Consider the following 27,601-nt stretch of genomic DNA (forward strand, 5'->3'; position numbering starts at 1 on the left):
CTGAGCTATCTCCCCAGCCCATAACAGCCATTTTCTAACCAACTGGAATGCATCTTTTGTTTTTCTCTTAAGAGAAAATTATTTTAAGTATTATTTAATTGTTTCTCAGGAAACAATGGAAGTCCAGGACGAGGAGGCAGATTCACAGAGATTACATCATTTGCTTAGAAAATAGCCAGGTCTCTCCCCTCAGATCTCCTAGCCATTTAGGGAAGCAGATGACTTGAACCTTAGAGGGTTATAAAAATTGAAAAGGTACATAAAATTTAAATGAAGTGGGAAAAGAATGAGAAATGTACACCTTTGGAAAATTTGGGTCTTGCAAGCTACAGGTTAATTCTTGTTTAGTGATCCCTTACTCTGTTTAAATGACACTTAATGATTGTTTAACTGACACTCCTGATTTCCCACTGGAGTTCCCAGCCTAGGTTCATGAGAATCCCAGAGATGTGAGTCAGTGAAAGACGAATCACTAGATCTGCATAATATCCCAGGCAGGACTTATATTCATCCTGGTATTCATTTCATGAATATATCTTATGTTTTCTGAAGAATGTGTTGTAAGCTGAAGGCATTTTTAGAAAATCTAAATTTGTCTGAAAAGAAAATAAAGATTATAAAAATGCTTAGTTATTTCAGAGAAGAAAGTAAATAAGAAGTCCTTATGTAGTGAATTAATATTTTTAAACATTTCTCTCTCCTCCCATTGCTTCCCCCGCCTTTCTGTCTTCTCCTCTCTCTCCTCCTCCTGTCCTCTCCATTCTATCAAACTAGGCCACTCCCTGCTTATTAAATCAGGAGAGAGAGAAGAGCCTCTTCTAGGATTTTCAGATAACAGAGACAAGTTCTTAAGGCATCCAAAAAGATTCATGGAATAGATTGGGGTTCTAGCTGGGCAGCATGTCTCTGTCCCTTAGGGGACTTTTGAAAACGTGTGGGGTAGGGAGAGGTTTGTCACTACTGGGAAACATTACCCCCTTACCTACACATAACTGTGGAGTCAGGGATGCAAAACATTCTGTCTGCAAAGACTGAGATTGTCCTACCAACAAGCAAAGACACCGCCGTTACAGTTGTTAAAACCCGCCGGGGGCAAAAATATTGAGGAAATAGAATCTTTGTGCCTTTGATGGTGGGAATAGAAAATGGTGAAGTGCTGTGATAAACAGTGTAGCAATTAAATACAAAATTACCATAGGATCCAGCAATTCCACTTTTGGGTGAGTATCCAAAAGAACCGCAAGTGGGGACTTGACCGAGCTCATGTTCATAGCAGCATCAATCATGATAGCCAAAAGGTGTGGATGACACAAATGTCCACTGAGGGACGAATAGACAGACAAAACATGGTATATTTATGTATTGGAATATTATTCAGTCCTAAAAAGGAAGAAAACTGACACATGCTTCAACATGGGAGAATCTTGAAGACATTATGTTATGTGAAATAGGCGAGGAACAAAAGGCATACTAATGTTATACAATTCTACCTATGTGAAGTACAGAGAATAGTCAAATTCATAGAGACAGTGACTAGCCCTCAATGAACACCACTGGGTGATGCTGATCTGTGGTTTCTTTTTGTTTGTTTGTTTTGATATTGGGGATTGAACCCAGGGGCACTTTACCACTGAGCCACATCCCCAACTCTTTTTATTTTTTGAGAAATGGTCTCACTAAATTGCTTCGGGCCTTGCTAAATTGCTGAAGCTGGCCTTGAACTTGAAATCCTCCTGCCTCAGCCTCCCAAGCCACTAGGGTTACAGGCGTGCACCACCACACCCTATCTGTGGGTTCTTCACCTGGAACAGAAGGAAGCAATTGGCTGCCCAATTTGAGAATTTGAAGTCGAAATGGCCACATTGTATGTATGTAAGAGGAGTCTGCCCACAAGAAACAGTGGATAAAAAAATGAAAGCTTGGGAAACTACCTCCTTTGGCTCTTGCAGCTAAGCCCCCTTCAACAAGAGAAATGACTATGGTTTGATATCTGTAACTCTCTTATCACATGTTTCATATCTCATAGCAGCTTCCAAAATGAAGAAAGCCTGCTGCAATGAGCTGTTGAGTAATTAATTGCCTAAAACACACGTGTGCTCTGAAATCTGAGCTCTTATAAAGGTGTGACTTAGAACTTTTTTAGGAAAAGGGGGGAAAATGTCCACCGAACCAAGAACAGGAAAACTTTACTCCCATTATCTCTGTTTCTTATTAGATAAACACTTTTCCTTCTGTCATTTGCAAACTGCTTTGGGGTCAGGGTGCATCAATACAGCACATGCCCTATGGAGAGCTGGGACCCTCTCCTCTTCCAAAGTTGCACAGCCCTACCCAAGCAGTTTTTAATTGTAGATGATTATTTTCTCCTTCAGAGTGGCATGGTTTAGATCTGAGACTTCCCTCAAAAGCTCACACATCAGGCAATGCAGCAAGGTTCAGAGGTGAAAAGATTGGATCATGAGAGCTATCACTTCATCAGTGGATTATGCCATTTGATGGATTAATAATTTGAATGGACTACTTGGTGGTAACTGTACTGCCCACTATGTAGCTGGAGGAAATATGTCACTAGAGAAGTGACATTGGGAACTATATCTGTCTCTGACCTTTCTTCTCTCTCTCTCTCTCTCTCTCTCTCTCTCTCTCTCTCTCCCTCTTTCCTTCCCAGCTGCTATTGAGAAGCTTCTCCCTGCCATGCCCTTCTGCCATGATTTTTGTGTCTCAAAGTCAGCCGACCATGAACTGAACCTTCTGCAACTGTGAGCCCAAAATAAATCGTTCCTCTTCTAAGTTGTTCTTGTCAGGTAATTTGGTCACGACAACAAAAATCTGACTCACATTGGGAATGGAGAAAAGAAAATAAGTTGAATGAATATGATTGAGCTACTGGCATGAGATATTTCAGCATGTGGTCATTTTTTTTTTTTAAAGGAATCATGTTAAACCCACTAGTGTTTTAACTGGGTTTGGCTCCCCCAAGCACCTGGATTTTAGTACCTGTGAGTATAAACTAATTGGAAAAAACGTAGTTCCTACTTAATGTAGGTTTTGCCTGCTGATATCAATTTAATATGACTATTCCCAATGTTAATTTCAAGTTCTCAAGATAGCCTTATGTAGAGGCTGCTCACATAGAATCTCATCTCTTCATTTTATTCATTCTGTTGCAGATAAATGTTTCCTAGGCTGTTCAGACAAATCCTTGTAATCCTGGGAATGTGGTCCTTCAGTAACTAACCTCTTGCTGGGAAAAAAAAAAAAAAAGGAACAGTCCTGGTCTTCATCACTTTTCCGTCCTCTCCTAAGCCCATGTTTGGGTAGATTCCAGTCTTCTAGTGTCTAGAGACTTCATCAGCCTGAAGACTTCTGAGTGGTCTTGTTTTCCTTCCATTCCCACTGTAGACCAGCTCTGGGTTTCAGCTCTCCCTCTTGCTCTCTCCCATTCTTTGTCCCCTACCCGCTTCACCCTGGGAATTAAAGGTATGTGCTCTGTAGTCTCAATAACACTGGCTTTTAAGTGAGACCACAGTACAAAATAATAAATGAGACCTTAAACAATGTTTGAAGTGGGTGTGAGCCTTGTTGTATGTTTTGGGGCTGATATTCTTGCAGAAGCCATTGTGGAAGATGACGAAAGGCAAATGAATCACAGATGAGAGCGAAACCAAAACAAATGAAATAAAGAAAATGAACAGACACAGACTTTAGAAATGATTTTCTATTCCTAATTAGGCTTGATACCACCATGTTTGGTCACTGGTATGTTTTCACTCATGTCTTTTGACCCACTTTAAAAAAGGAAACAAAGAACCCTCTTCAGGAGAGCCACGTTGCAATTTCAGCATGTGGTACAATTCCTTCACAGGAAGTGTACTGACCATCCCGCCTATTGTTAGGCCTGGCTTTTTGGTGCACTGGGTGTTTCCTTGATCTCATTTCATTACTCACGTCACTGTGTGACATTCACATCCACAGCATTCTACATCATTTCATGTCTCAACCTGGAATAGTCATAAAATAAGATGCATGGGTAAGGTAGCTACCATGTACTTGGCTCTGGGACACATCAGTGCCCAATTCACTAGTCCAGGTGCACATGACCACCATAACCCAGAATGGCACCCAAAACTACAAAGATAACAGCAGAAAAGGAAAACATTTTCTGAAGGTTTGTTTTCATAAGTTTAGGTTGAATACACTCTAACTTGAAGAATCTTTGAAAAACTAAGTATAATTCTTTATTAAAATCACGGGGCTGGGAGTATAGTTCAGTGGTAGAGCACTCCCCTAGCATGTGTGAAGCCCTGGGTTCCCTCCCCTACACTGCCAAAAAATAAATAAGAAAAAGAAAAAAAATCAACCAGTTAGACATATTTTTACATTTATTTTTTTTATTTTCAAAATGACTTCTTATTTATTGAACACAATTTTAAGTTCTTTTTTGTTGATTTTTCTTTTTTATTAGTGCATTATAATTATATATAATGGTGGGATTCATTGTTACATATCCATACATGCACATGATATAACAATATAATTTGGCAATATTGTTAAAAAGAATATGAACAAACAAACAAACAAACAAAAAAAACCAAACCAAACCAAACCAAACCAAACCAAAACAAAACAAAAACAAGCTGGTCGCGGTGGCGCACGCCTGTGTTCTAGGCTAGGGAGGCTGAGATGAGAAGATCACAAGTTCAAAGTCAGCCTCAGCAAAGGCTAGGTGCTAAGCAATTCAGTGAGACTGTCTCTAAATAAAATACAAAATATGGCTGGGGATGTGGCTCATTGGTTGAGTGTCCCTGAGTTCAATCACCAGTAGCCCCCATAAAACAAAACAAAGCAAACAAACAAAAAACCACAACAAAACCTCACTTTAAAAACTAAGATATTTTCATGCACCAACTTATCACCATATTGATAAACTAGCTAATGCACAAAGAGAAATATATCTTTGTGTGTGTGTGTGTGTGTGTGTGTGTGCATGTGGGCACAGGGTACAAGGGACTGAACATCGGAGCTACATCTGTGGCCCCTTCTTAACAATTTTTAATTTTCAGACAGGGTCTCCCTAGTTTGCCAACACTGTCCTTCAGCTTGCAATTCTTCTACCTCCTCTCCTAGCAGTTGAGATTTCAGGCATGCACTCTGCATCTAGCAGAAAAAATATACATTGATAGCGAAGACAGCTGTCATTGCCATCACCTTAACTTAAGGATCAAACTTGGCATCACTAATAGTGGGGCAAGTAGACTCATTTGCTCCTGACATCATGCACTGAAGTAGGCAGCCTCACCTATAGAAGATTCTTCAAAATACAATCTGAATCCAATCAAGACCTTAGATCTATGGGCTATAGTAAAGATGGAGGAACAAGTTAAGCCACCATGAAGAATCAGAAAGTTCAAAATTGGAGCACTCCTTAAAACAACTGGCCTGACAACTTTAAAATGTCAATACATGAGGAAAGGAGTATGTGTGTGTTGGTGGTGGGGGGCTGCTCTAGTTTGAAAGAGACTGAAGACATAGCAGTTGGAACTTGTGCTCCTTGACTGGATTCTAAAAGAAAATCTATACAACATGGTAATGGTTTGAATATGGACTAAGTATCAGTATTAGATATTAGGGAATTAATTTATTAAGTGAAATGTAGGGGAATTTGGTTATGTAAGAGGGTGTCTTCATTTTGGGGAGACGTATACACAATGTTTAGGGGAGACGTATACACAATGTTTAGGGGAGATTGACTTTAAAACCATCCAGCAAGAAAAAATACAGATAGATGAAACAAAGATGTCAAAATGATAAGTTATTGACTAAAGGCTTTAGGTTACAGGTGATCATTTTGCGACTTTTTTCTACCTCTCTGCATATTTAAACATTTTTTATGATAAGAAGCTTTTCAAAGGCCTTACCTTTAGGGCACTTGCCTAGCAGGGGGGTAGTAGGGATTGAAACTAGGGACACTTAATTATTGAGTCACATCCCCAGACCCCCCTTTTTTATGTTTCATTTTAACATAGGGTCTCACTAAGTTGCTTAGGGCCTTGCTAAATTGCTGAGGCTGGCTTTGAACTCACAATCCTCCTGCCTCAACCTCCTGTGCTGCTGGGTTTACAGGTGTGAACCACTACACCCAGCCAGTGACTGTTTTTTATATAAGTTAAAGACCAATATATGTTGATTTCCTGTTGTTCTATTAATGTGTGATTTTTTTAAATAGATGTCTTAAAAGTGAAAGCAATCCTGCTATCACAAATTATTTTTTGTAACCCACTTTTCTGAGTTAATTGAAGCATAGAGTACTTGTCAATAAAAAGAAAACCAATGCTCACTACCTGCCTGAAAGTGTGCCAGTTTGCAAATCAGTAAACTAATTTACTTATTTTTCAAAATTTTTTGGTACTAGAGATTGAATCCAGGGGTATTTAACCACTGAGTCACATCCCCAGCCTTTTTTGAGACAGGGTCTTGTCAAGCTTCCCAGGTGACCTCCAACTTTTGATCCTCCTGCCTCAGCCTCCCCAGGTGCTGGGATTACAGATGTGCACCTGTGCTCCTAGCCCTCACATCTATTTTAATCAAGCAACTTTCCTATTTGAATGTGTGTATAGAGAAAAAGCACACTGATTTAAATGTGGTCACACATCTCTGCAGCAATTCCCATCTGAAGATTGAGAGAATATGTCTATTACCCTGATAATTAAATTGGGCTGGTCTTGTAACTTCCTCTGACTAAAAAAATGAGACTGGGATGATGTTATGTGACTTCCAAGCCTTGGCCTTAAGAAGCCCTGCAGCTTTTCCTCTCATTTCAAGAGAATTTGGTGTTGCCACCACCAACTAAATTAGCTCCAGCTCTCCTGCTGGAGACACATGGCCAGCTGACAGCCAGCAACAACCACCAAACATGTGACTGAGGCTCTCTAGGCCACTCAGCCGGTTAAGTCAACAGATAGCTAAAGCTGCCTGAGTGATCTAGAGAAAACCGGCAGAAGAACCACCCAGCTGGGCCCAGTGCAAATTGCAGAATCGTGAACAAATTAACGGCATCGGTTGAGTAACCCTTATCTAAAACACTTGGGATCAAAAGTGTTTTCAATTTCAGATTTTTCTTATTTCAAAATATTTGCAGTATTCATAATGAGATATCCTGGGATGGCCTGAAATCTAAACACAAAATTCACTTGTGCTTCATATACATCTTATATTCAACAGCTTAAAGGCAATTTTATATGATATTTTGTCCGCATTTTGACTGCGACCTGTCACATGAGGACAAACATTGAATTTTCTACTTGTGACATCATATCAGTGCTCAAAAAGTTTTGGGTTTTGGAGCATTTTTTAGTTTGGATTAGGAAGGCTCAACCTATAGTTGTTTTAAGTCACTATGTTTTGAGATGGCTTGTTATACCATAGTATTTGACTACTTCAAAAGGGTACTTAGCTGTTATTGGATTCTCAAAGGTTATGAACTACTGAATTTGAATGAGATTACTTAAAATTTTGTGATTCCTTGTCTATACTCTCTTCATAAATTGTCATAGGCGTAATTTAACCTAGGAAATTTTGCATCCAAACTGCATTTTAAAGGAACTCATACAACTTTTTAACCAAAGAATCAGATCAAAAGGCTTTTCCTACTTTCCTCTTGAAAAACAAAAATGTAGACCAGTGCCAGGAAACTTCTCTCAGTCTCCATATTTTTTAAAGATTAAAGCAATCACATCTGAAAATTCTATTAACACTCTCATTTGTTATTTCCAGGCTAATGTTTGAGCTTATTTAGGACAGCTAACATTTGCTAAGTGATCTTCCCCTTCAATTCTTTCTGACCAAATTTTGTCCCACCCCTTCTAGTCTAAAGGCAAAATGAAGTTTGGGCATTTTCTCTTGTCTCCTTAACCTTTGGCATGAAGCATGGGTCCTATACGTTCTTACTTTTGATTCAGTAAGTCCTCTTCATCATCTAAAATGTTAGCCACCTTCTGAATTAGTCTGACTTTTCTCATATATTCTTGCAGATTTCTTTTTGTATCCATGCTCGCTTTTGTAGATCACCTTTCACATTTTATACACACCATTTAAAAACTATATCTGATCTCAGCAGTTTCTGCCCTAAGACACTAAATCTTTTCGGCTCCCTCCTTAATTTTTCTTTTCTTTTCCTTCTTTCTCCCCTCCAAACCCCTCCCCCTGCTTCCGGACATTTGCAATAATAGTACCAGAATTTTATTTTGAGGACTATCTCCTGCTTCATTTTGGAATCTCAGAGCGGGGTGTCAAAATCAGGCTTTTATAATTTCCTGAAATATTTTTAAGCTCAGACTAACAGTGTGTGTCTGGCAATGACCACATCCCTCTGGAATTTTCTGATGGCCAGGTGGCCCTGTTCCAGGGTTCCTGTCACTTCTGATTTTCCATTCAAGGCCTCCTAGTTGGACAGAATTAGAAGCAGGGTGTTAATCCTCCTCATCACTTCCTCTCCCTTCTGAAAGATGAAATTATCGTGTGGGTTAGTGATTCTCAACCTGGCTGCACATTTAAATCACTCGGGATACTTAAACAAACAAAAAAATCAATAATGTCTGGGGTCCTATCCTGAAAGATTCTGCTTTAGTTGGTATGGGATGGAAGCTGCCTATCAATTTTTCATTTTAAATTCTAAATTCTGGGGCTATTCTAACGTGCGGTCAGAGCTGAGAACACTAATTGAGGAAATCGTGGATTTATCAGATGTTCTGAATTTAGAAAACGAGACATCTGGCAGATGCCTGGATAGTTGAAGCGCCCATCATTAAGATTTTTGAATGCTTTTCTTCTCTAGTCCATTAAGTTTTAACACAGGCAATCTAGTTCTAGCATGTCTAAACAGGATAATGACAACCAGAACCATGATATTACCTTCTGATTGTTGATATTAATCTCAACATAGCTCTAACATCTTTAAACAAGATGAAGCTAGGAAGCAAAAGTTCTTGGGGAAGTTCAGAAAACATGATTTGGGACAATCAACTTTTTTGAAATTCCAGATGAAGATGAACCATGTTGTCCATGATGGCATTTCTTATTAGTGCAGACAGTGACTTGACAAAGGAAGTAAATTTTAAAAAATATTTTTAGCTATAAATGGACACAATACCTTCATCTTTTTTTTTTTTTTTTTTTTCGTGGTGCTGGGGATTGAACCCAGGGCCTTGTGCTTGCAAGGCAAGCACTTTACCAATACCTTTATCTTATTTGCCTACTTTTATGTGGGGCTGAGGATGGAACCCAGTGCCCTACAGGTGTCAGTCAAGCACTCCACCACTGAGCCACAACCACAGCCCCAAAGAAAGTAAATTTAAAATAAGAAAATAAACAAAATAAAATTTCTTCTTCTTTGGTCAGCTTTCAGGTTGCAATTTCTTTGTCAAAAGGCAACTGAGATGCATTAGAGTTTTGAAAAGTTCTTTCTCACCACATAGCACACACTTGAGGTTCAAAAATTTAAATTCTATTTGCTAAATATTATCACTGCTATGGCTTGAATGTGTCTCCTGACAGTCAAGTGTTGGAAACCTAATGCAACAATGTTGGGAGGTGGGGCCTATTAAGAGTTGGTTAGGTCATGAGGTCTCTACCCTCATGAATAAATTAATGCCATTTTCTGTGGAGTGTGCTGGTTATTCAGAGCATGGACTTATTGTAAAAGTGAGTTTGGCCTCCTCTTCCTCTTCTACCTTCTACCACAGAATGACAGCATAAGGGCCATGGGCAGATGCCAGAATCATGCTCTTGGACTTTCCAGCCTCCAAGATCATGAACCAATAAATTTCTGGTCCTTATAACTTACCCAATCCATGGTATTCTGTTATAGCAACACCAAAGAACCAGGGCATTCATCAAATATGCAAGTTTAATTTTCCATAAGGCTATTTTTCTCCTTTCTCAATAGAAATGGTCTCATTTTGCTTAGTGGCAGAACTGATTACGTTGCTGTTCTCAGAGGCAGGCTAAATGGCAGTTGAGACACTGAGGAAAAAATGGCAAGTTCACCCTGAAGTCACATGACTAGAAATAAGCATCTCTTCAAGGGAGCTTGAAGCGGGCATAGCTGTATCTAGGCAACAGCTATTTTGGGAATGGTCAAGCATGATTATGTCATTTGGTAGGTGGGTGGTACTGGACATTATAAGCATATAGGTAGAAATCAGCTTCCTATGAATTAGAGATGACTAGGGAAGATTATGAGAATATGATTTTCTTGAATGCTTACTCAGGTAATAAAAGCTAGAAGTAGAGAGTTCTAAAACTCTAGCTCTAATCTTCTCAGAGTTAGCTATAGAAAAACTGCTACCTGGGGACAGTAGAGTCCAGAGGTATGACCTGTAGGAATCTACAAGTACACCAACAGAAAGGAGAAGCAACATTCTCACATTGAAACACTGCAACTGCTTTCAATCAAGCAGGCCCTTTTGGAATCACAAGCATTTTGTCCATAATTTAGTTTTGCAAATGTTTTGCAATATGGTTTCATCTAACAAACTCTCAGTAGAAAGCACATGTAGGAAAGTGGTGTCAAATAACATTAAAGGATGTGTTTTGAAACTGTGTACACTAAGGAAACCAGTGTTGGTTCTCCTTCCAACTCTAACTCATGCCATCTTGAGCTAGGATTATAGGAGTTCAAAAACAATACATGAGAAGATGGTGGAATGAAAAAGAATGCTTGACAAAATGAGAGAACTAACAGCATAATAAAGACAATTGATATAGGGTTTCCTGCAACTGGTGGGTTTAACTCAGACGAAGTATTATTGGAATGTCTTCCTCATTTTTACATGGGTATATGTACCTGAAATACACACAAAGGTTTCATTATCCACTGTTAATATCAACACTGAAAACAATGTATATATTTGCTCTTTCTTAGAGCAAAAATTAGACTCATGAATAAGTCCTTATAGAAGTTAAAAAAAAAGAATTAGGTTATGTTTCTGCTTCTAAAAAAGCTGTAGTCTATCTTTCTTTTGTTGTTGTTCTGGGGATCAAAAGCAGGAATTTGTGCATGCAAACATACTCTTTACCACTGAGTCACACACTCTAGAATTGTACATTCTAAGCAATCTGGTTGCCTTCCTGGAGAAATGAAAAGACTCTCATTGCTTTGAGAGTCCCACATATTAGCTGGGGAATTACTGGTTTTGACTGAGTGAAAACAAATTGAGTATTCTTCAGTTAAAAATAAGTATCCATTCTACAAATGATTTGCACTAAGGAGAGTGATCATGTTCTTACTCTAAGTGTATATACATCATGGATTGCTCTTTTCACTTTTTTTCTCAGTAGTACAAAAAAAAAAACATATTTGCACTTCTAATGGTGTTTTCTGCTTTTGATTGTGTAGCAATATGATCAATTTCCTGATTTCATTCTAAAATAGTAGGCATTCCAACTTTGGCACAATTCAACCAGGATTGCACAAATGCTGGAATCAAAAGAAGATATTCTGGGGCTGGGGGTGTAGTTCAGTGGTAGAATGTTTGCCTAGCATGTACAAGGCCCTGGGTTCAATTCCCAGCACCTCAAAAAGTCATTCTACCTCTTCATTGGAACTGAGTCAGTGTGAGTTCATTTAAAATGTCAAACTTAATTTAGATAAAACATGCTTGAAAAACAATTCTGTTTGATTAAGAAAGAGGTTAATGAGGAAAATGTAATCCCCACTCCAAAGCCATTGGAATGCAAAGCCATATTTATTTGCATGTGTGGTATCTGTAAAAGGTCCAAAGAATTTTGTTTTTGGTGTTTTGAATTGTTTATAATGCACTCTCTTTTTATTCCATCCACTAACAATTCCCAGAAATTATGTAAATCAAAAGAAAAATATAAATGAATTTGGATTTTAAGAAAATTACCAGTTGCAACATCAGCTTTACCCACAGTTCATAAAGCAGGTGATTATGGGGACAATAAGGAAAAATGTCATTAAATCAGTAAAAATCTCTTGAATCTTGCCAAATCTGTAACAGCGCCTAAAAGTCTGACACTTCAAAATAGTTCTTGCCAAATTTTGCAACAAAATTTCACTAATAATGATGCTCATTTAGAAGGATTTAGTTTAGATATTCCAGGCTGCAGGACACGAAAACAAACTGGATAATTTCTTTGACGTTGTTGTGTTTTATTAAATCATTCCCAAAGTGTCAAATTAAACAAATCTATTCTTTTAAAAGTAACCCTGGAAAGGCCGTCAACTTTTCAACAGACCCATTTCTCATCTCACTTTTAGGCTATTTTCTTGCACATTTCAGGTTCAGAAATTGCTTCATTAAGAACACTAGATTTCAAAACAAACCCATTTTCCTCTGAAGCCTAGCAGCCAAAGCAGAGCCCAGTGCTGGGAAGCCACAGGGCATCAATTCACAAAAGGCCAGGACCTGGTAGCCAGGGATGTCTTGGCAGAAAGTCAGTTACATTAATGTTCAGGCCCCAAGTTCACATTTTATATGGAGTAGGTGCTCCATTACAGCACAGTGCTCAATGTTACCTTTATTTAATAATAATGGCTAGAATTACCATTACTTAAAACTTTTATTTCAGTGCCTTGATCTGCCATTTAAATGATCCCTCCTACCCTTTAAAATATGCAAGAACAAAACTAACCTGTTTATGACATGTTAACATTTCTGTATTTGGCAAGTTCTTTTAGATACGTAGAGTGATGCTGTTCTACTGTAACTAAATCCTTTTACTAAAGTTTTCAGCAGACAGGACCTATTGGTAGCTTGAGCTTTAGGGGAGTGGGTTGGAGTCGGGGGCTGTGAAGAATTTATAGTATGACCTTACTCTGACAGTCACTTTCCCATTCCACACTCTTCTCAAGAGATCATACAGCAGATGGGTACGGTGGCGCACACCTGTAATCCCAGCTCAGGAGGAGGATGGAGAGTTCAAAGCCAGCCTCAGCAACTTAGCGAGGCCCTAAGCAACCTAGTGAGACCCTGTCTCTAAATAAAATATAAAAAAGGCTGGGAATGTGACTCAGGGTTAAATCCCTGGTACGAAAAAATAAAAATAAATAAATAAATGCATAAAATAAAAGTTATAGAGCAATGGTTTTCAAAGTCTATTCCCTGGACCAGTTTTGGCACCACTCAGAAAATTGTCAGTAATGTAAATTTTCAGGTTCCACCCCAGACCTGCTGAATCATAAAATAGGCATGGAGCCCAGCAATCTGTTTTAACAAGCCCTCCAGGTGATCTCAAGGTTGAGAACACTTGCTACAGGAAGTGATACATTTCTTGAACAATAGAATATGACGAATAATGTCTACTTGATCATTATACAAGTAGATTGGGCAAAATCAACATTTGCCTCAGTGCAGAGGTCTTAGTTCATAGACAACCAAGTCCATTGCTCTGGACCCACGGTGAGGCAGAACATCAGGGCAGAAGGATATGGAGAAGGAAGCAGCTCAGGACATGGTTAACATGCAGTAGGAGAGCTCCACTCACCAGGGACACAATATAAACTGAGGACAAAAGATAAACCCCATCATGTTCCCAGTGAACTGTCCCCTCCAGTCACACCCTACCTTCCTACCTACAGCCCAGTTAATACATATCAGTTGATTAATGCACTGATTAGCTTAAGGATCACAAAACCCAATCATTAGACTTCTGAACTTTCTTGCATTGTCTCACATATGAACTTTCGGGGAATACCTTGTATCTAAACCGTAACAGACAGTATGTTGTAGGTAAAGGGAAAGAAGGAAGGTCACACACAAGCTGGGTCCTGGCTCAGCTATATAGTTCTAGCATCTAGAATGGAAAAAAGAGGAGAGGCTCAAATAGATTTACTTACCAGGAAATAGGAAAATGGCCTGCCCTCTAATAAACATAGTTTAATTAGTGTCCTGAAACTTGAACAATAAAAATAGCATCTACTCCTGTTAGACACTGTAGAAAGGAGGTAAGAGGAAGGACAGGAGCATTCTCACCTCGTATATCAATCGCTGATAATTTCTCTCCATGGTTCAAGACTATTCTACCTGCCCTGTTAAGATAATGGATTTCCTTTCCAAAATTTCTGACTGCAGTCACTTGTCCATTCTTAGATTGAATAAGCAACTTCTACTCTGGTCTCTGCTCCAGAAATCCCATTCCAACAATCTTCCTATTACCTGTAGTCCAGTTCTAGGCTTAGGGTTCCGTGTCGTTCTTTTTTACTGGTCTTCTTGGGCTTCAGGCTTCACACGATCTCTTCTCATTATTCTCATAATTAGAAGATACCTACTGTGTAAAGACTTTAAAAATAGAGTGCCCAGTCAGACCTTGTGGCACCTGCCTGTAATCCTAGCAACCGTGGAGGTTGAGGCAGGAGGAACAAAAGTTAGAGGCCAGTCTCAGCAACTTAGTGTGGCCCTAAGCTCTTAGACCTTGTCTCAAAATAAAAAATAAAGGACTGAAGAAGTAGCTTAGTGATAAAGCACCCCTGGGTTCAATCCCCAGTACAAAAAAAAAAAAAAAAAAAAAAAAAAATACCCATCTCTGTTTCATTGAAGATCACACTCAGCGTCAACTTCACCAAAGGGCACATACCCACTATAACTCAGTGTAGAGCACTAGAGGGCAGCAGGAGTCTCACCTTGTACCTAAAACCTGATGGGCATAAACCAAATGGGAACCTTATTAAAGAAATAAGGATTTTTCTAAAACCATAGCTTTCAAACTTCTTTCTAATGTAATGTCCAAGAAATGCATTTTACACTGTAACCCAGTACCCACTATAAGGGGAGAAAGGTTTGTGAAAAACTACTTATTCTTATCCTTCTTATATTTTCTATTCTATCTCATTTTCAAATTGTTAATCAAATCCCACATTGTTGATTTCATGAGTTACTAAATGGTTGGCAAACCTACAGTTTGGGAAACTGCTCTAAAGTGCATCCTGTAATAAACACACTACCACTAGTATAAAAAAAGAGCATTAATAACACATTGTCATCATTACTAACATTGCTGAGTGCTCTGCGTGTTCGCGTGTGTGTTACTGTCATTTCAATTAAAATCTTAAAATTGCTATAGGCCATAATACTCTCTTCCCATAGTGTTCCAATGAATTCTTTTTTAAAATGCTTTCCTTGAATTCCTTTTAACTTCAGATTTAGTGATGATTTGCAACAGCAGTGCATGTGGATGGCCAAATTTTCATTACAGATTAGTAGTTATTTTCCAAGTTTCAACAAACATTTTGTTTTGATGAAGTTTGGTTTAAATTGTTAATCAATATAATTGTATAATGACGGGGTTTCTCCCCTCTCCCTGTTAAATTACAATAGTTTTAAGACGGGAAACATTACAAGGATTTAAAAAGGGGGTTGAAAACGGAAATGGTGCCCTCTGCAATAGATTCAGACCCTCGGCTGTCATCTGAAAGAATCTCAAAGCCCTCTTTTTACAGCTGGGAAGATTTCTGTTTCTTAAGAAACACGCATATACCCTGTCTCTTGAGAACAGGCCACCACACACAACACATGATCCTGCACCCATTGGAATGTATACATCCAGGCGCGCGTACCCACCCGGCCCCATGTGTCATCTGCGACCCAGACAGATTCAGGATGCTGGTAGATTGGAAAACGGCCTTAACCTCTCCTCGCTCTGTTCCCAAATCAAAACCCACCGTAAACACCGCGAAGAGCCAGGAAACCTCACGGCTTTAATCATTTCCTTTCCCAAGCTCCATGTGGCACACAGGACACTCCGCTTTCCTTTAGGTTTGCCGTCATCCTGCGAGGGGTGCGGAAGAAGAAGAAAGCAAATCTGTTTCCCAAGTGCGCAAGGCGCGCAGAGAAAGCGCCAACCCGGAGCTGTTCTTTTGCATCCACCTCCTCTTTCCACTCTGAGCGACCAAAGGGGAGCCTCCAGCTCTAGCAGGGGTTGAGAGTTGGCGCCACCTGGCTTTTTAAAGAAGAACAAGAGGTAGAGGTAGATGAGTTTGAAGAGGAGCCGGCGTCCTTTCCGCTATGGGCACCCGGTCGGCGCGGGAAGGAAGAACTGGTGCGCTTTCTGCTGAAAAGCCCAGAGCAACAGTGCTGCAGGCAACTCCGCGCTGCGGCAGGAGAAGCGATTACTCTCCTGGAAATCAAAAACCCCGGGAACTGTCCTGGCTAGTGATGTTAGAATCACAGTCTAAGGAGGGTCGAAAGTGCAGAAGTCACCCACCGTGGCACTTAAGGCATATAAGCAGCGATCAATTCATGCCGTGACCAGCGCTGTTTCGTTTTTTTCGTTTCTATCAATTACCAACTCTGCAAACTTCCGTCGCCCATCTGTGGTGCGAGAAAGAGGAGAAAGGGCATGCTGGGGTTCTAATCCATACTGTTGCAATTTGGGAAAGGAGTCAGGTTAAGTAAGTCCCCTGTACCTCGGTTTGTTCACGTATAGAATGAGGTCAACAATGCCTTAGGTAACTGCTCCAATTGACTTATGAGGAAGTTAAATGAAAAACCGGAGGTCAAGGGCTTTCAACCATACTATTTTAACAGGAACTTAAAATTGCTCTAGGCCATCATACTCTCTTCCCTTGGTTTTCCAATGAATAAAAACAAACAAAAACAACTTTCATTGAATTCATCTTCAGATTTGGTGATAATTTGCAATAGTCATAGTTAAAGTGATAGTCAAATATTATTGCTCATTCAGTCACTGAGTTTGTATTTGTGTATGGATGTCATGGACTCACAGGATGTTAATTGGATGGCACACTCTAGAAACTGAACTAGTTAACAAAAAGTAATTATTTATGGGTCTGTTTTAGCATGCCTTTTAAAAGGATAGAATCTTAAGAAGGTTATGTGGAATTGTCTTTCCATTCTATGTAACCGTGCAGGAACACAAATATAGACACATAATAGATGAAAATAATAAACATACACTAAGTGCAGGTATGAAAATGCATGAGAAATATGGATTTGTATTTATTATGACAATGATGCATTTACATTGGTATTAGGTTTACAAAAGGCTTTTGCATTCATTTTTCATTGATTCCTCACAACATTAGGGGTCATTGTTTTGTTTTGTGGTACTGGAAATTGAACCCAGGGTCTCACACTTAGTAGGCAAGTGATCTACTACTGAGCTACAGCTTGGCCCTTTTATTTATTTTGAGCTGAGCATGGCAGCACAACCCTGTAATCCCAGCAACTTGGGAGGCTGAAGCAGGAGGATCTCAAATTCAAAGCCAGCGTTAGCAACTTAGCGAGGCCCTAAGCAACTTAACAAGACTCTTTCTCAAAATAAAGCATAAAAAGGGGGATGTGGCTCATTGGTGAAGTACCCCTGGTTCAATTCCCAATACCCCCCCCCCCCCCATTTTCTTTCATATTTTGAGACAGGATCTCACTAAATTGCTCAGGCTGGTCTTGAACTTGCAATCATCTTACCTTAGTCCCCTGAGTAGCTCAGATTTCAGGCATGCACTCCCCCATTCCAGCCAGGGTAGACATTTTACAATCCCGATTTTACAGTTGAGAAAACTAAGTCTCAGAAATAACATTCCCAAATCTTAATGATAAGTTATAGAACAAAAGCTATTTATTCTAATTCTGGCTATTATCGTACAAGTGATGGACACGTATTGTATACCAGGCACTAAAGCATAGTGGCCACAAAGAGCAAAGACATATGCAACTGCCCTCAACAGCTAGTGGAGAAGAGAGAAATTGCGTTCCAGCAGGGCACAGTGGCACATGCCTGTGATCCCATCTTCTTGAGAAGTTGAGGTAGGAGGTTCACAAGTTTGAGGTCAGTCTGGGTGACTTTGTGAGATTCCCCCCACCCGAAACCAAGGAAGGAAGGAAGGAAGGGAGGAAGGGAGGAAGGAAGAAAAGAAAAGAAAAAGAAAGAAGGAAAAGAGAAAAGTAAAGAAGTTACATTCCCCTGGGGTTTAGTGAAGGCTTCCAAATAAAGGAGACACTTGGCTGAAACTTGAAGGAAAAGTAGAATACAGTCTAATGATGAAGGAAGGAGATGTGACTCAGGTAAAAAGACAACATGTGCACTGACATGAAGATAGAAGACATTAGAGTGTCCAGTACAGTTCAGCAGAGCCACAGCTTAGTGCACATGCAGGGAGAGTGGTGAGAGAGGAGACTATGGATTACTCCAAGCATTATGTGCTCAGCATTTTGGTTTTCCTTTAAGTCTATGGAGGAGAGAATGAGAGACTTAAAGAAAGGAAATGACAAGATAAAATGTCATATGCATTTGAATTACATGAAGATCAGTCCAACAGTCCTGAGGACAGATTGGTGGGCATACTGGCGGTAGGAAAAATGGTGAAGTGATGTAAGCAAAATTCAATTTCTGTCAGTGCTGAGGCAGGGAATGATTTGGAAAGAAAAAAAGGGGATGGATTTGAAAGATATTTAGGTTACTGGCCTTAGCACCAGACGGGTCATGGTGTCTTTGTAGAAACTAGGAAAATGAACTTAGTTGTTAAACAGAGATTAGGAGTAAATTCTGTTTCAGGCATAGAGAGTTTTTTAAATCTACACTCATCTATATGGAAATATTCTCCAGCAGGGAATTGGATATTCAGGTCTCTTGCTCCAAAAAGAGGTCTGAATTGTAGAAAGAGGTCATCAACATAACCGAAACCATAGAATAACTAGTAATATTTGCTAACATGCATCCAGTACTGACTATGTATCTGGCATTGGGCAAAATACTTTTAAGAGATTATCTCATTTAATCCTCACAACCACCTCATAAAGCCTATATGATTTAAGCATTGCCCAGGGAGAGGGTTTTATATAAGAACAAAAGTCTGAAACAAGACCCCAAGGATTACATCTAAAAGAGCTCTTCCCCTACGTTGCATAGATAGAGAGAAAAAAAAAAAATTACATAATCACCCAAACTTAAGTGCAGAAGGCTGCATATATATCTCCAGTTTTATCCTGACCTAGGACACTATCCTGGAGTGGATATTGGGGCTGAGCATTCTTACACTGTCTATAGTCTCTGCTGAGGGACACCCCCTTAGACCTGGTATTACCTGAAGTTCTTTCAGCCCCCAGGTCATCAATGTTGCCCAGTTTTAAGAACCTGAAGGAAAAGATGCCTTGTTTGGTGAATCTGCCTAGTGTACTACACATGCAGGGAAACATATCATGACTATTCCTCTGAAATACTTTGGATTCAAGCCAGTAGGCATCAACCCAGCTGGTCAAGATTGAGCAGGGTGGGGAGGGCAGGAGGGAGGAATAGTCCTAGACCTCATTTTCAACATGGCAGCTGTTCCCTGAGCCACAATCTCATGTTATCTCACAGTCAGGGCAGTTTTACTAACTCACTGTTAATGGTGGATGTAAGCTCGGAGACATGGTTAGTGGCCAAATAAAATCAGACAGAAAGTGGCCGAAGCAAGCTTTATTGGAATGGCTCTGGAGCGAAATTCCCAGACCCCCAGGGTACAGGTCAGGTAGGGACCCGGAGAAAATCGCATGAGGCCCCAGCTGCCCAGGGTCTTTATAGGCCAGAATGGGCGGGGATCCTGCTGAGTGACAGGTGGATGTTAAGGGTCAGTGGAGTTTTCCTGTCCTCTTTGATTGGTCACTGTTTAGTGGTGCCCTTTGTCTCAATTGCTCTACTCTGCCTCCTACAGTCACCCAAATTCCGACCTAATAGTGGATAATTCTTTTTTTTTTTTTTTTTGACATATTTTTATTTGTCTTTTTTTTAGTTATACATGACAGTAGAATGTATTTTGATATATAAAACATACATGGAGTATAACTTCCCATTCTTGTGGTTGTACATGATGTGAAGTCACACTAGTTTTGTATTTATATATGAACACAGGAAAGTTATGTTCGATTCATTCTACTGTCATTCCCATTCCCATTCCTTGCTTCCAATCCAGTGAACCCCTACTTCCCCCCACCATTGTGAGTCAGCATCTGTATATCATAGAGAACATATGGCCTTTGGTTTTTTGGGATTGGCTTATTTCACTTAGCATGATATTCTCCAGTTCATCCATTGACTGGAAAATGCCATAATTTCATTCTTCTTTATGGGTAATATTCCATTGTGTGTGTGGTGTGTGTGTGTGTGTGTGTGTGTGTGTGTGTGTATGTGTGTGTGTATCTCACGTTTTCTTTATCCATTCATCTGTTGAAGGGCACCTAGATTCATTTCATAGCTTAGCAATTGTGAATTGAATTGCTGTGAACATTTATGTGGCCACATCACTATGGTATGCTGATTTTAAGTTCTCTGTGTATATGCTGAGGAGTGGGATAACTGGGTCAAATGGTGATTCCATTCCAAGTTTTCTGAGGAATCTCCATACTGCTTTCCAGAGTGGTTGCATCAGTTTGCAGTGCCAATAGGGGAAAATTCTTGTTAGCTCCTCTACTTGCCCCTAGCATTGATTATGTGGAAGTTTATTGTGTGAGGGAAAAGAATCAGTTGAATATTATTATGAACATTGGCTCAACTTAATAATTCTCCCTCTTTATTAGGTTTGACTAGGGATTTTTCTCTTTCACTGAACTCAAGACTTCAGAAACAAGACTTGCTACTGCACTTCTCATTAGAAGGCCCATTTTATCCCAGTGGCCTTTGAGGGCTCGAGTCTCACTCAACAGAGCTAGTAAGTTTAGATAAGCACCACTCATGTGAAATAGTACTTTGAGTTTTGCTTTAAATGTGTGCTCCCAAGGCTATTATGTTCTGTCCTTATTATTCTTGGTCTGCATGAGAAAGCAAGGTGAGGGCTGCAGATGATTGAGCTGGTAGGAGACAGCAGCCTAAAGACTTGATCCAAGTTCATATAAATCTGCCACAGATCTAGACTGGCAGGCCCCATATCTGCAGTAACTTTCTTGGAGGAGGATGGCACTGAGCAGGAGGCCAACCTGGGCTTTCCAGCTGTGTGATCTGACAGAGTCAGCTCTCTGGGCCTCACTGTACTCATCTATAAGACAAAGGTGCTAAAGCACCTCTAAAGCCCTTTCCAAGATTAACATTCTCAGCACTTCATAAAAGAATGAGCAGGGTTCTCATGTTGGCTGTGAAGCTTCCATTCAGATGGATAAAGGGCTCCTTGAATGTTGATAACATATCAGAGAACATGAGAACAGAAGTTGGATTTATGGAGCAGATCTCTTATTAAAAATTAATATTCCTATGTATGTGTGTATGCATTCTATATATTTGTGTGTCTACATATACACACATAATACTGTATATAGACAGAGACAAGGGGAAGATAGATCTAGAGAAATTGTCTGGTCAAGAAATATAGCAGGTTGATGGCAAAGCCAGGTCTTTAGTACAGATTTTCTAACTATTGGTTGAGTAATTTGCCCACTGGTCCCTGTGCATATCATACATGTCACCAGAGAGTTGGAAGATTTGATAAGATTCATGTTTAATCAGCTCCATGTGTGCCGTACTTCCTTCCCCCACCGTCAATATTGTGTTAGAAAAAGCTGCATGTTCTGGCGACAGCATGGATCTTCTTTTAAATGGGGATCCTAAGAACTTACCCCTGCCTTTAATACTAAGTCTGCATGTAAATTTGCTGAAGGATGATATCCTGGGATCATTTTTCAAAAGTGATGAAAGGAGTCCATTTAATCGAAGAGACTAAAAGAAAAGTTATTTGGCTTGTTCTCCCATTGAGGGTGAGGTGGGATAGTAAGTCCAGCCCTCACTGGGCATAGGAAGAGGGCACTTTGCAAGGTCCATCCTAGCTCTGTGCCCTAGGCAAATAACTACCTTCTTGGTTCTCAGCTAATCTTCCAGAAAATTCAGATGTTGAATGACATTACTCTAATGACTCCTAACATCCTAAGGTTTCCTCTGAAGAGATTCTTGAAGCATACTACCTAACCTTGAGCCAATCATCTATCCTCTTCTGGGTGAGTTTTTTTTTGTTTTTTTTTGTTTTTTTTGTGAGGTGGGTACTGGGGATTGAACTACTACTCAGGGAAACCACTAAGCCAAATCCCCTCTGCTGAGTGATTTTTAAAACTGGGACAGTGGCCTAGATAATAGCAATAAGAGGAGTTTTGCAACCAAATCTTGCTTAGACCAATATTAAAAAGTGGATTAACAGGTTATTGCCTTCACTTAGTGTGTTCTGTATTCAGCAAGTTTTTAATAAGTGCCCCCTATTTTCCAAGCAATGTGCTAAGGCCTGGGGAGTCAGTCAGTGTATCTTGACCACATTAAGGAAGCAGTTTCCAACAGGAAAATGTGCATTTACAGGAAAATGGCATTGTACAGTGCCAAGACACTTAGCATAGGAAGAGATGAGGCTTCAACTCCGCCACAGATGACTGTGGGTCTTACAGCCTCTCAGACCTGGTCTCTATACTCAAGAGTCCTTTCTTGGTGTAGATTCTGTTCCTGGAATGACTCATTAAGTGCAGTGCCTCGGATACAGTCACCAACTGCTTACGTGAACGCAAAAGGCCCTGGGTAACCTGAGCCTGTGGCTCCCTCCCAATTGGGGAGAAAAAAAGTGGGGAGCGGGGGATCGAAAGAAAAGAGAAAAATACTGAGAAACATGTTTTGGCAGGCAAGGCCTTCGGAGTCTACCATATGTGCTCCATATTGAGCAACCCCTGGTCTTTGATGTTTTTCTGAATGTAAAGGCATTATTTTTTCTCAAACTGCAGCTAAGTAGTACAGACATTAAAACAATGAGGCCAGAACGCGCGGACGCGGGTCTAAGTGCTTAATTCGTCCTTCACCCAAGTGCCTGCCACCAGTTAGCTCCCTGGTTTGCACCCAGGCAGCTGGCAGGGCTGCCATCCCTCGGGCCCCATCCCCCTTTCCGACCCGGGTTTGTCTGGATCCTTGAGCACCTTAGCGCCAAGTTCGGAAGTGAGTACTTTCCCAAACGCCGGGCGAAAACTCCCCAGATGTTTCCTGTGTCACGGAAACGAGCCCAGGTTGGATCTGAAGCATTCTTACGACGGCGGGTCAGGGGAGCCGCCAGGCGCCGCGAGCCCGGCTCCCGGGCGAGCTGCGGGGTGCGCCCGGGGGCCTCCTGCACTCCCGGGGTTCGCGCCACCCTGCTCGCCCGGGAGGCCCGTAGAGCGGGAAATACGGGGCGAGGTGGTAGTGGACATTTTATTACGTGCGGAATTATGAATCACAACCGAAGATCCCTAGTAAATTTACACCGTAATCTTCGGGGAGTTTCTTAAACAGTCACTCAGGCGCCTATTGTAAATTCCTCCTTCCCTTCGCTTCCTTCTACCCACGGCCGGGCAAAACGGCGGCCTGTAAACGGAGGATCTGAATCCGCTCGAGGTCTCTTCGGGAAACTGCCCTCTCCTTCCCCGGTGCAGGAAGGCCGGGGCGAGCGGCAGCCCTGGAACCCAAAGGCGGGGCGGGAGGAGGTCGCCAGTGTGGAACCCGGTCCAGACCACGCGAGGCTCCGCCAACCCGGGCCCGCCCGAGTGGGCGGGGTGGAGAGGGTTCAGGGTAGGGCGTCAGAGCTCCCGCCGCTTCCGGGTCCCGGTAAGCACTTCCGGGGTGCCCGTCAAGCCGCGGGGGGCTCTGCGCTGACCAAGGATTACAGAGTGTGCGGTTGGGGGAGGGAACCCGTTCCCGCCAGGAGGGATCAGTGACCACCATGGCCGATAATGGCGGGGAGGGCGACACCAGGGCTCCCTCTAGCCGAGGTCAACCCCCAGTGCTTTCTGAGAATTCCTGCTGGGTTCTGGAAGTCCTTGGGGGCTTCAAAGCTGAGCACCCTGGCGCAATCTCAGCCTCCCCGTATTCTCCCACAGTAGCGCACCCCTGGACTCCCTTTTACCTAAGTAAATTTACTGGGCCTAAGACGAACGGCCTTTCAGCACCCAGGCCTCTGGGGAGATCTCTGCTCCTCGTCATCTAGAGTGTGCCTGGACTTGATCTGGTGGGCCCTGCTCTCTGATCCTCGAGGGACAGATAGGAACACTTTTAGGCAAAGATCACAGTAATGCTCTGCTTGTATTAAACTAGTCAACTGCAGCCGGCTTCCTGAGGCACAGATTATCCAGGAAGAATAGGACTGTGAGCATCGGGTTGAAGGTGGGAGAGAATCTTAATCTCCTATATGAGCCTGAAATTAACTGCACAGCCACAGGATCCGCTCACTTACGCCTTTACTTCCAGTTGCTTTCGAATAATTGACGCTTGTCCATCAGAGCATCCTTCTGCCAACTGGGATTGATAGTCTTAGCGCCTACTGTGCCCTTGGGGAATACAAGGCCACCTATGACCAGATTTCTGTATGTAAACCTTTCTCAGGACTGTGAAAGGAAGGGAAGGAACCCATTTACTTCTCCTCCTGTACTTTTTTTCTGCAATGAATCAAAGGCACCCCGAGAAGAATATGATATGGCACGCCCGGACCTTGGGCTCAGCTTCCTTTTTCTGACCCTTCTTCAACCCAGCATTCCCTCATCAGATTTGGAATTCTCCTTGTGGGTAGTGGGCGGGGAAATGGTCCAGGTAAGTATGGGAGCCACATGGTCTAGCGAATTGAAAAAAGGAAAATCATCTCCAAATGCAGCCAGGCAGGTGGGGGTAGAAGGAAACCTAAAGAGAATGGGAAATCTGAATAACCCCGAAGGCAGCAGACTCCATACCGGGTGGTGAGGTGTGAGAAACAGTTAACATTTGGAACACTGAAGTCAGAAGTTTTGGCAGCTTTTAGATAACTTCCTGATCTGCAGTAATATTCACGTGACTGAGAAGATGTTTCCGCCGTTGGTTGCCTGGCTTCTTTCTCTTCAAGCCTGCAAGTTTAAGAGATTTTACTGGGTCTCAGTTGAAAAGTGGTACCGGCCCAGTGTAGGCCCAGAGAGGTGTTCTGGCGACGTGGAACTGCATGGATGGGACGGGGATCGCAACAGGCTCAGCTCTCACCTGCAAGGTGACTCTGAAGCTTCTGTTTTCCGAATGGAATATCCAACTCTCCCCCTTCTAGCCATCAAACTGTTTCTGACCTTCCCCAAATGGTCCAAACTAAACTTTTTTTCTATGTAAAATTCCAAGCGTCTTCCGCGGCCCCGGCGCCTTCCGGCCTCTGCAGCCCTGTTTCTGGAATGTGATCATGCATAATTAGGGCCTGACCACTATGGAAATATATACAAGATGTTTTCTTTCTTTACTGGAAAAAAATGAAAAGAGGTTTGGCGCATTCCGCGGGGCTCCCTGCGAAGCAACGCTCACTTAGAGGGCCTAGCACCTGCCGACCTTGAACCTATCCCTGCTGGGCGAGGGCTGGGGGGGGAGGGGCGGTGAAGCAGTTCCCCCACCTTTTGCTCCGGGGAGGTTGCGTCTTGGGGCTCCCGGGCGACCAGTACAGGCCTCGCCTCTTGTCCCTATGGCCAGTCCACCCCGCGTCGCTCTCCAAGTCGAACTGACCCGCGCGGTAGGAGAGGAGGGAAAAATCAGTGCTCCTCTGCATCGCGGAGTTTTAGCGTGGGTTTCTGCCAGCTTGGAGAGACTATCCCCGCGGCAGTGGAACGTTGGCTTCTCCAAGGTGGAGCGGCGGGCGGTGGGGCGGGGGTGGGAGGGTATGACAGCAGTCTGAATAACAATCGCAAGAATAGAAAGATCAGATCTTGATCGACAAGATCAGAGGATGTGAGTGGAGGCACGATTGAGAACGATCTTGTGAGACCTCAGGAAAGGACTGAATTTGGCAAGAGTCCGGGTGGGGACTCCGGGTCTGGGAAACCACACCTCGAGGTGGTAAGGGAAGATGATTGTCAGGTCACATTTTCCGAGTTACTATAACGAAAATGAGTTCCCGAAAACTCGGAAGAAATGCAGAGCGATGAGGATCACCAAGTCTAGGAGCTGTACTTTCCCGTTATTTAACAAATACCCCGTTTTGAAAAGGCAAAGACAAAAAGGTCAAGATGCCGGCTAGAGATAACAAAGCTAGTACAGAAGCCAAGACCTAATCCACTTGTACCTGACTCCAAATGGCATTCAGCACTTGCCACTCACCTCAATAAGCGACTCTTAAGGACATTCCTAATTAAACAAAAGCGGTGAGTCTGTCCAAACTCCGGACGGCTTTTAGAACAGTGTCATATTTAGTAAAAGAGATTTACATTAAATCTTCTGTGAAGGAAGGAACTAGGATAGTAAGTTTTCTCAGGTAAGCCAGAAATGTCTTCTAATTCTCGCCGACTAATTGCTTCACGCAATTACTTTCCAGCCCGGCACAACGGCAAACGCCAGACCTCAGAGCCCAACCGGCGATCACCACCTCCTCCTGCAACCAGCCGATACCCAAGAAGCGACTGTTGACACTGCTGGTGCGATCCCGGACTTTACTCAGTATGGGAGCTGCACTGTTTTTCTCATTTGGAACCCTTTCTTTTTAGTCTTGGCTTAGGAAATCACTCTGGTCATTAATAACCGCAATAAGATCACTCTGGCCCTAGTCACCTGGGATGGCAAGGAGCCCGGAGGCTCCCCTGCGAACGGCGGACTCAGTGCGCTCCTCCGGTGGGACTAAGCCTAGACTGGACCTGCCCGCGCCACCCACGGCTTTTCTTACCCCGTCTCTCAGCCACTCCAGCTTTCCCTGCCTGCGCCAGTGGGTAAAGCCTCCAGGACACTAGACCCGCTTGTCTACTAATGTGCGGTTTCCAGGCAAAGAACTCCAGAGATACTGGACAAGGAAAGTGGGCTCTAGAAAGCACGTGGAGAAAAACAGTGAAGCGGAGAACAGAGCGCTTTAGCTACGGTTGTTGGAAACAGGCGAAATTCCGAGTGCCCTTTGAAATTTGTGCACATTTTCCTTCTCTTACTCCTTTCCCTCTCTTCACACGGTTTCTTGTACTTTAAATTTCCCTCTTGAATTTCTTGATTTTTAGAGTTTCCAGACCGCTGGAGTCCTCGTGAGAAGAGGAAATGTCACTTTGGGATCACTGCTATCCTCAGAGGATAGAAGACCAAGTTCAATTCTAATTGGCAACCTAATTCCAGTCTCACGTTCTTGTGGTCAACTTCTTCCTCCCCGCATTCCAAAAGTGGAGCCACCAGCCACATACAGCAGCAGAAACTTTGGGCATAGGATGATAAAGGAAGAAAGTCAGGAATGCAGAGCTGCTTCTTGAAGTTGGTTTTCGTTTCTCTGACAGTCTGTCTTAATTGTCACCACTGAGGTAATCAATAACTGTAACTGAGGAAATTCACTGTAGACCCTCATTCTTCCATCTCAGGGACTATAAAGTAACTCAATACACTCTTGTGGGGTTAAAAAGTACCATTAAATAACCACTCAGTTAGCCACCTCCAGGTTTGAAATAGTGTTCCAGGAGTAATTAGGGTTCAGTATCTTTAGAGTAGCCAAAAAAAAAAAAAAAAAAAAAAAAAAAAAAAAAAAAAAGGGAATGTACCTCATACCCACAGAATATCACTTCCATACACAAAGGGAAAGAGGTGGTTCAACAGAGATGTGTGGTTTCAGGAACTCTTCAAAACAATATCCTTAATGCCCACCTGGAGTTAGTGGTGAGGTCTCTCTTCCCAGATTTTTATTTTTATTTTATTTTATTTTTTT

The 27,601-nt window shown here is 41.9% G+C and overlaps 2 protein-coding genes across 2 annotated transcripts in view; one reads left to right on the top strand and one right to left on the bottom strand.

The window, feature by feature from the left end:
- The window catches only part of SAP30 (Sin3A associated protein 30), a 114,609-nt gene extending 110,013 nt beyond the window's left edge, over positions 1-4,596 (top strand). Inside the window, exon 10 of the transcript XR_013764259.1 lies at positions 2,669-4,596. The gene's annotated coding sequence lies outside the window, so the exon portion shown is untranslated. The remainder of the gene's footprint in view (positions 1-2,668) is intronic.
- The window catches only part of LOC306662168 (uncharacterized protein), a gene marked incomplete at its 3' end in the record, with an annotated part of 40,995 nt that continues 13,918 nt past the window's right edge, over positions 525-27,601 (bottom strand). The window contains exons 2-4 of the mRNA XM_079141727.1: positions 15,680-15,786; positions 1,194-1,320; positions 525-596 (exon numbers count right to left, since the gene is read on the bottom strand). Coding sequence (XP_078997853.1) covers positions 525-596; positions 1,194-1,320; positions 15,680-15,786 — 306 coding nt within the window. The remainder of the gene's footprint in view (positions 597-1,193; positions 1,321-15,679; positions 15,787-27,601) is intronic.

Source organism: Sciurus vulgaris (assembly GCF_902686455.1).
Source record: "Sciurus vulgaris genome assembly, chromosome: 5".
Taxonomy (NCBI): Eukaryota; Metazoa; Chordata; class Mammalia; order Rodentia; family Sciuridae; genus Sciurus; species Sciurus vulgaris.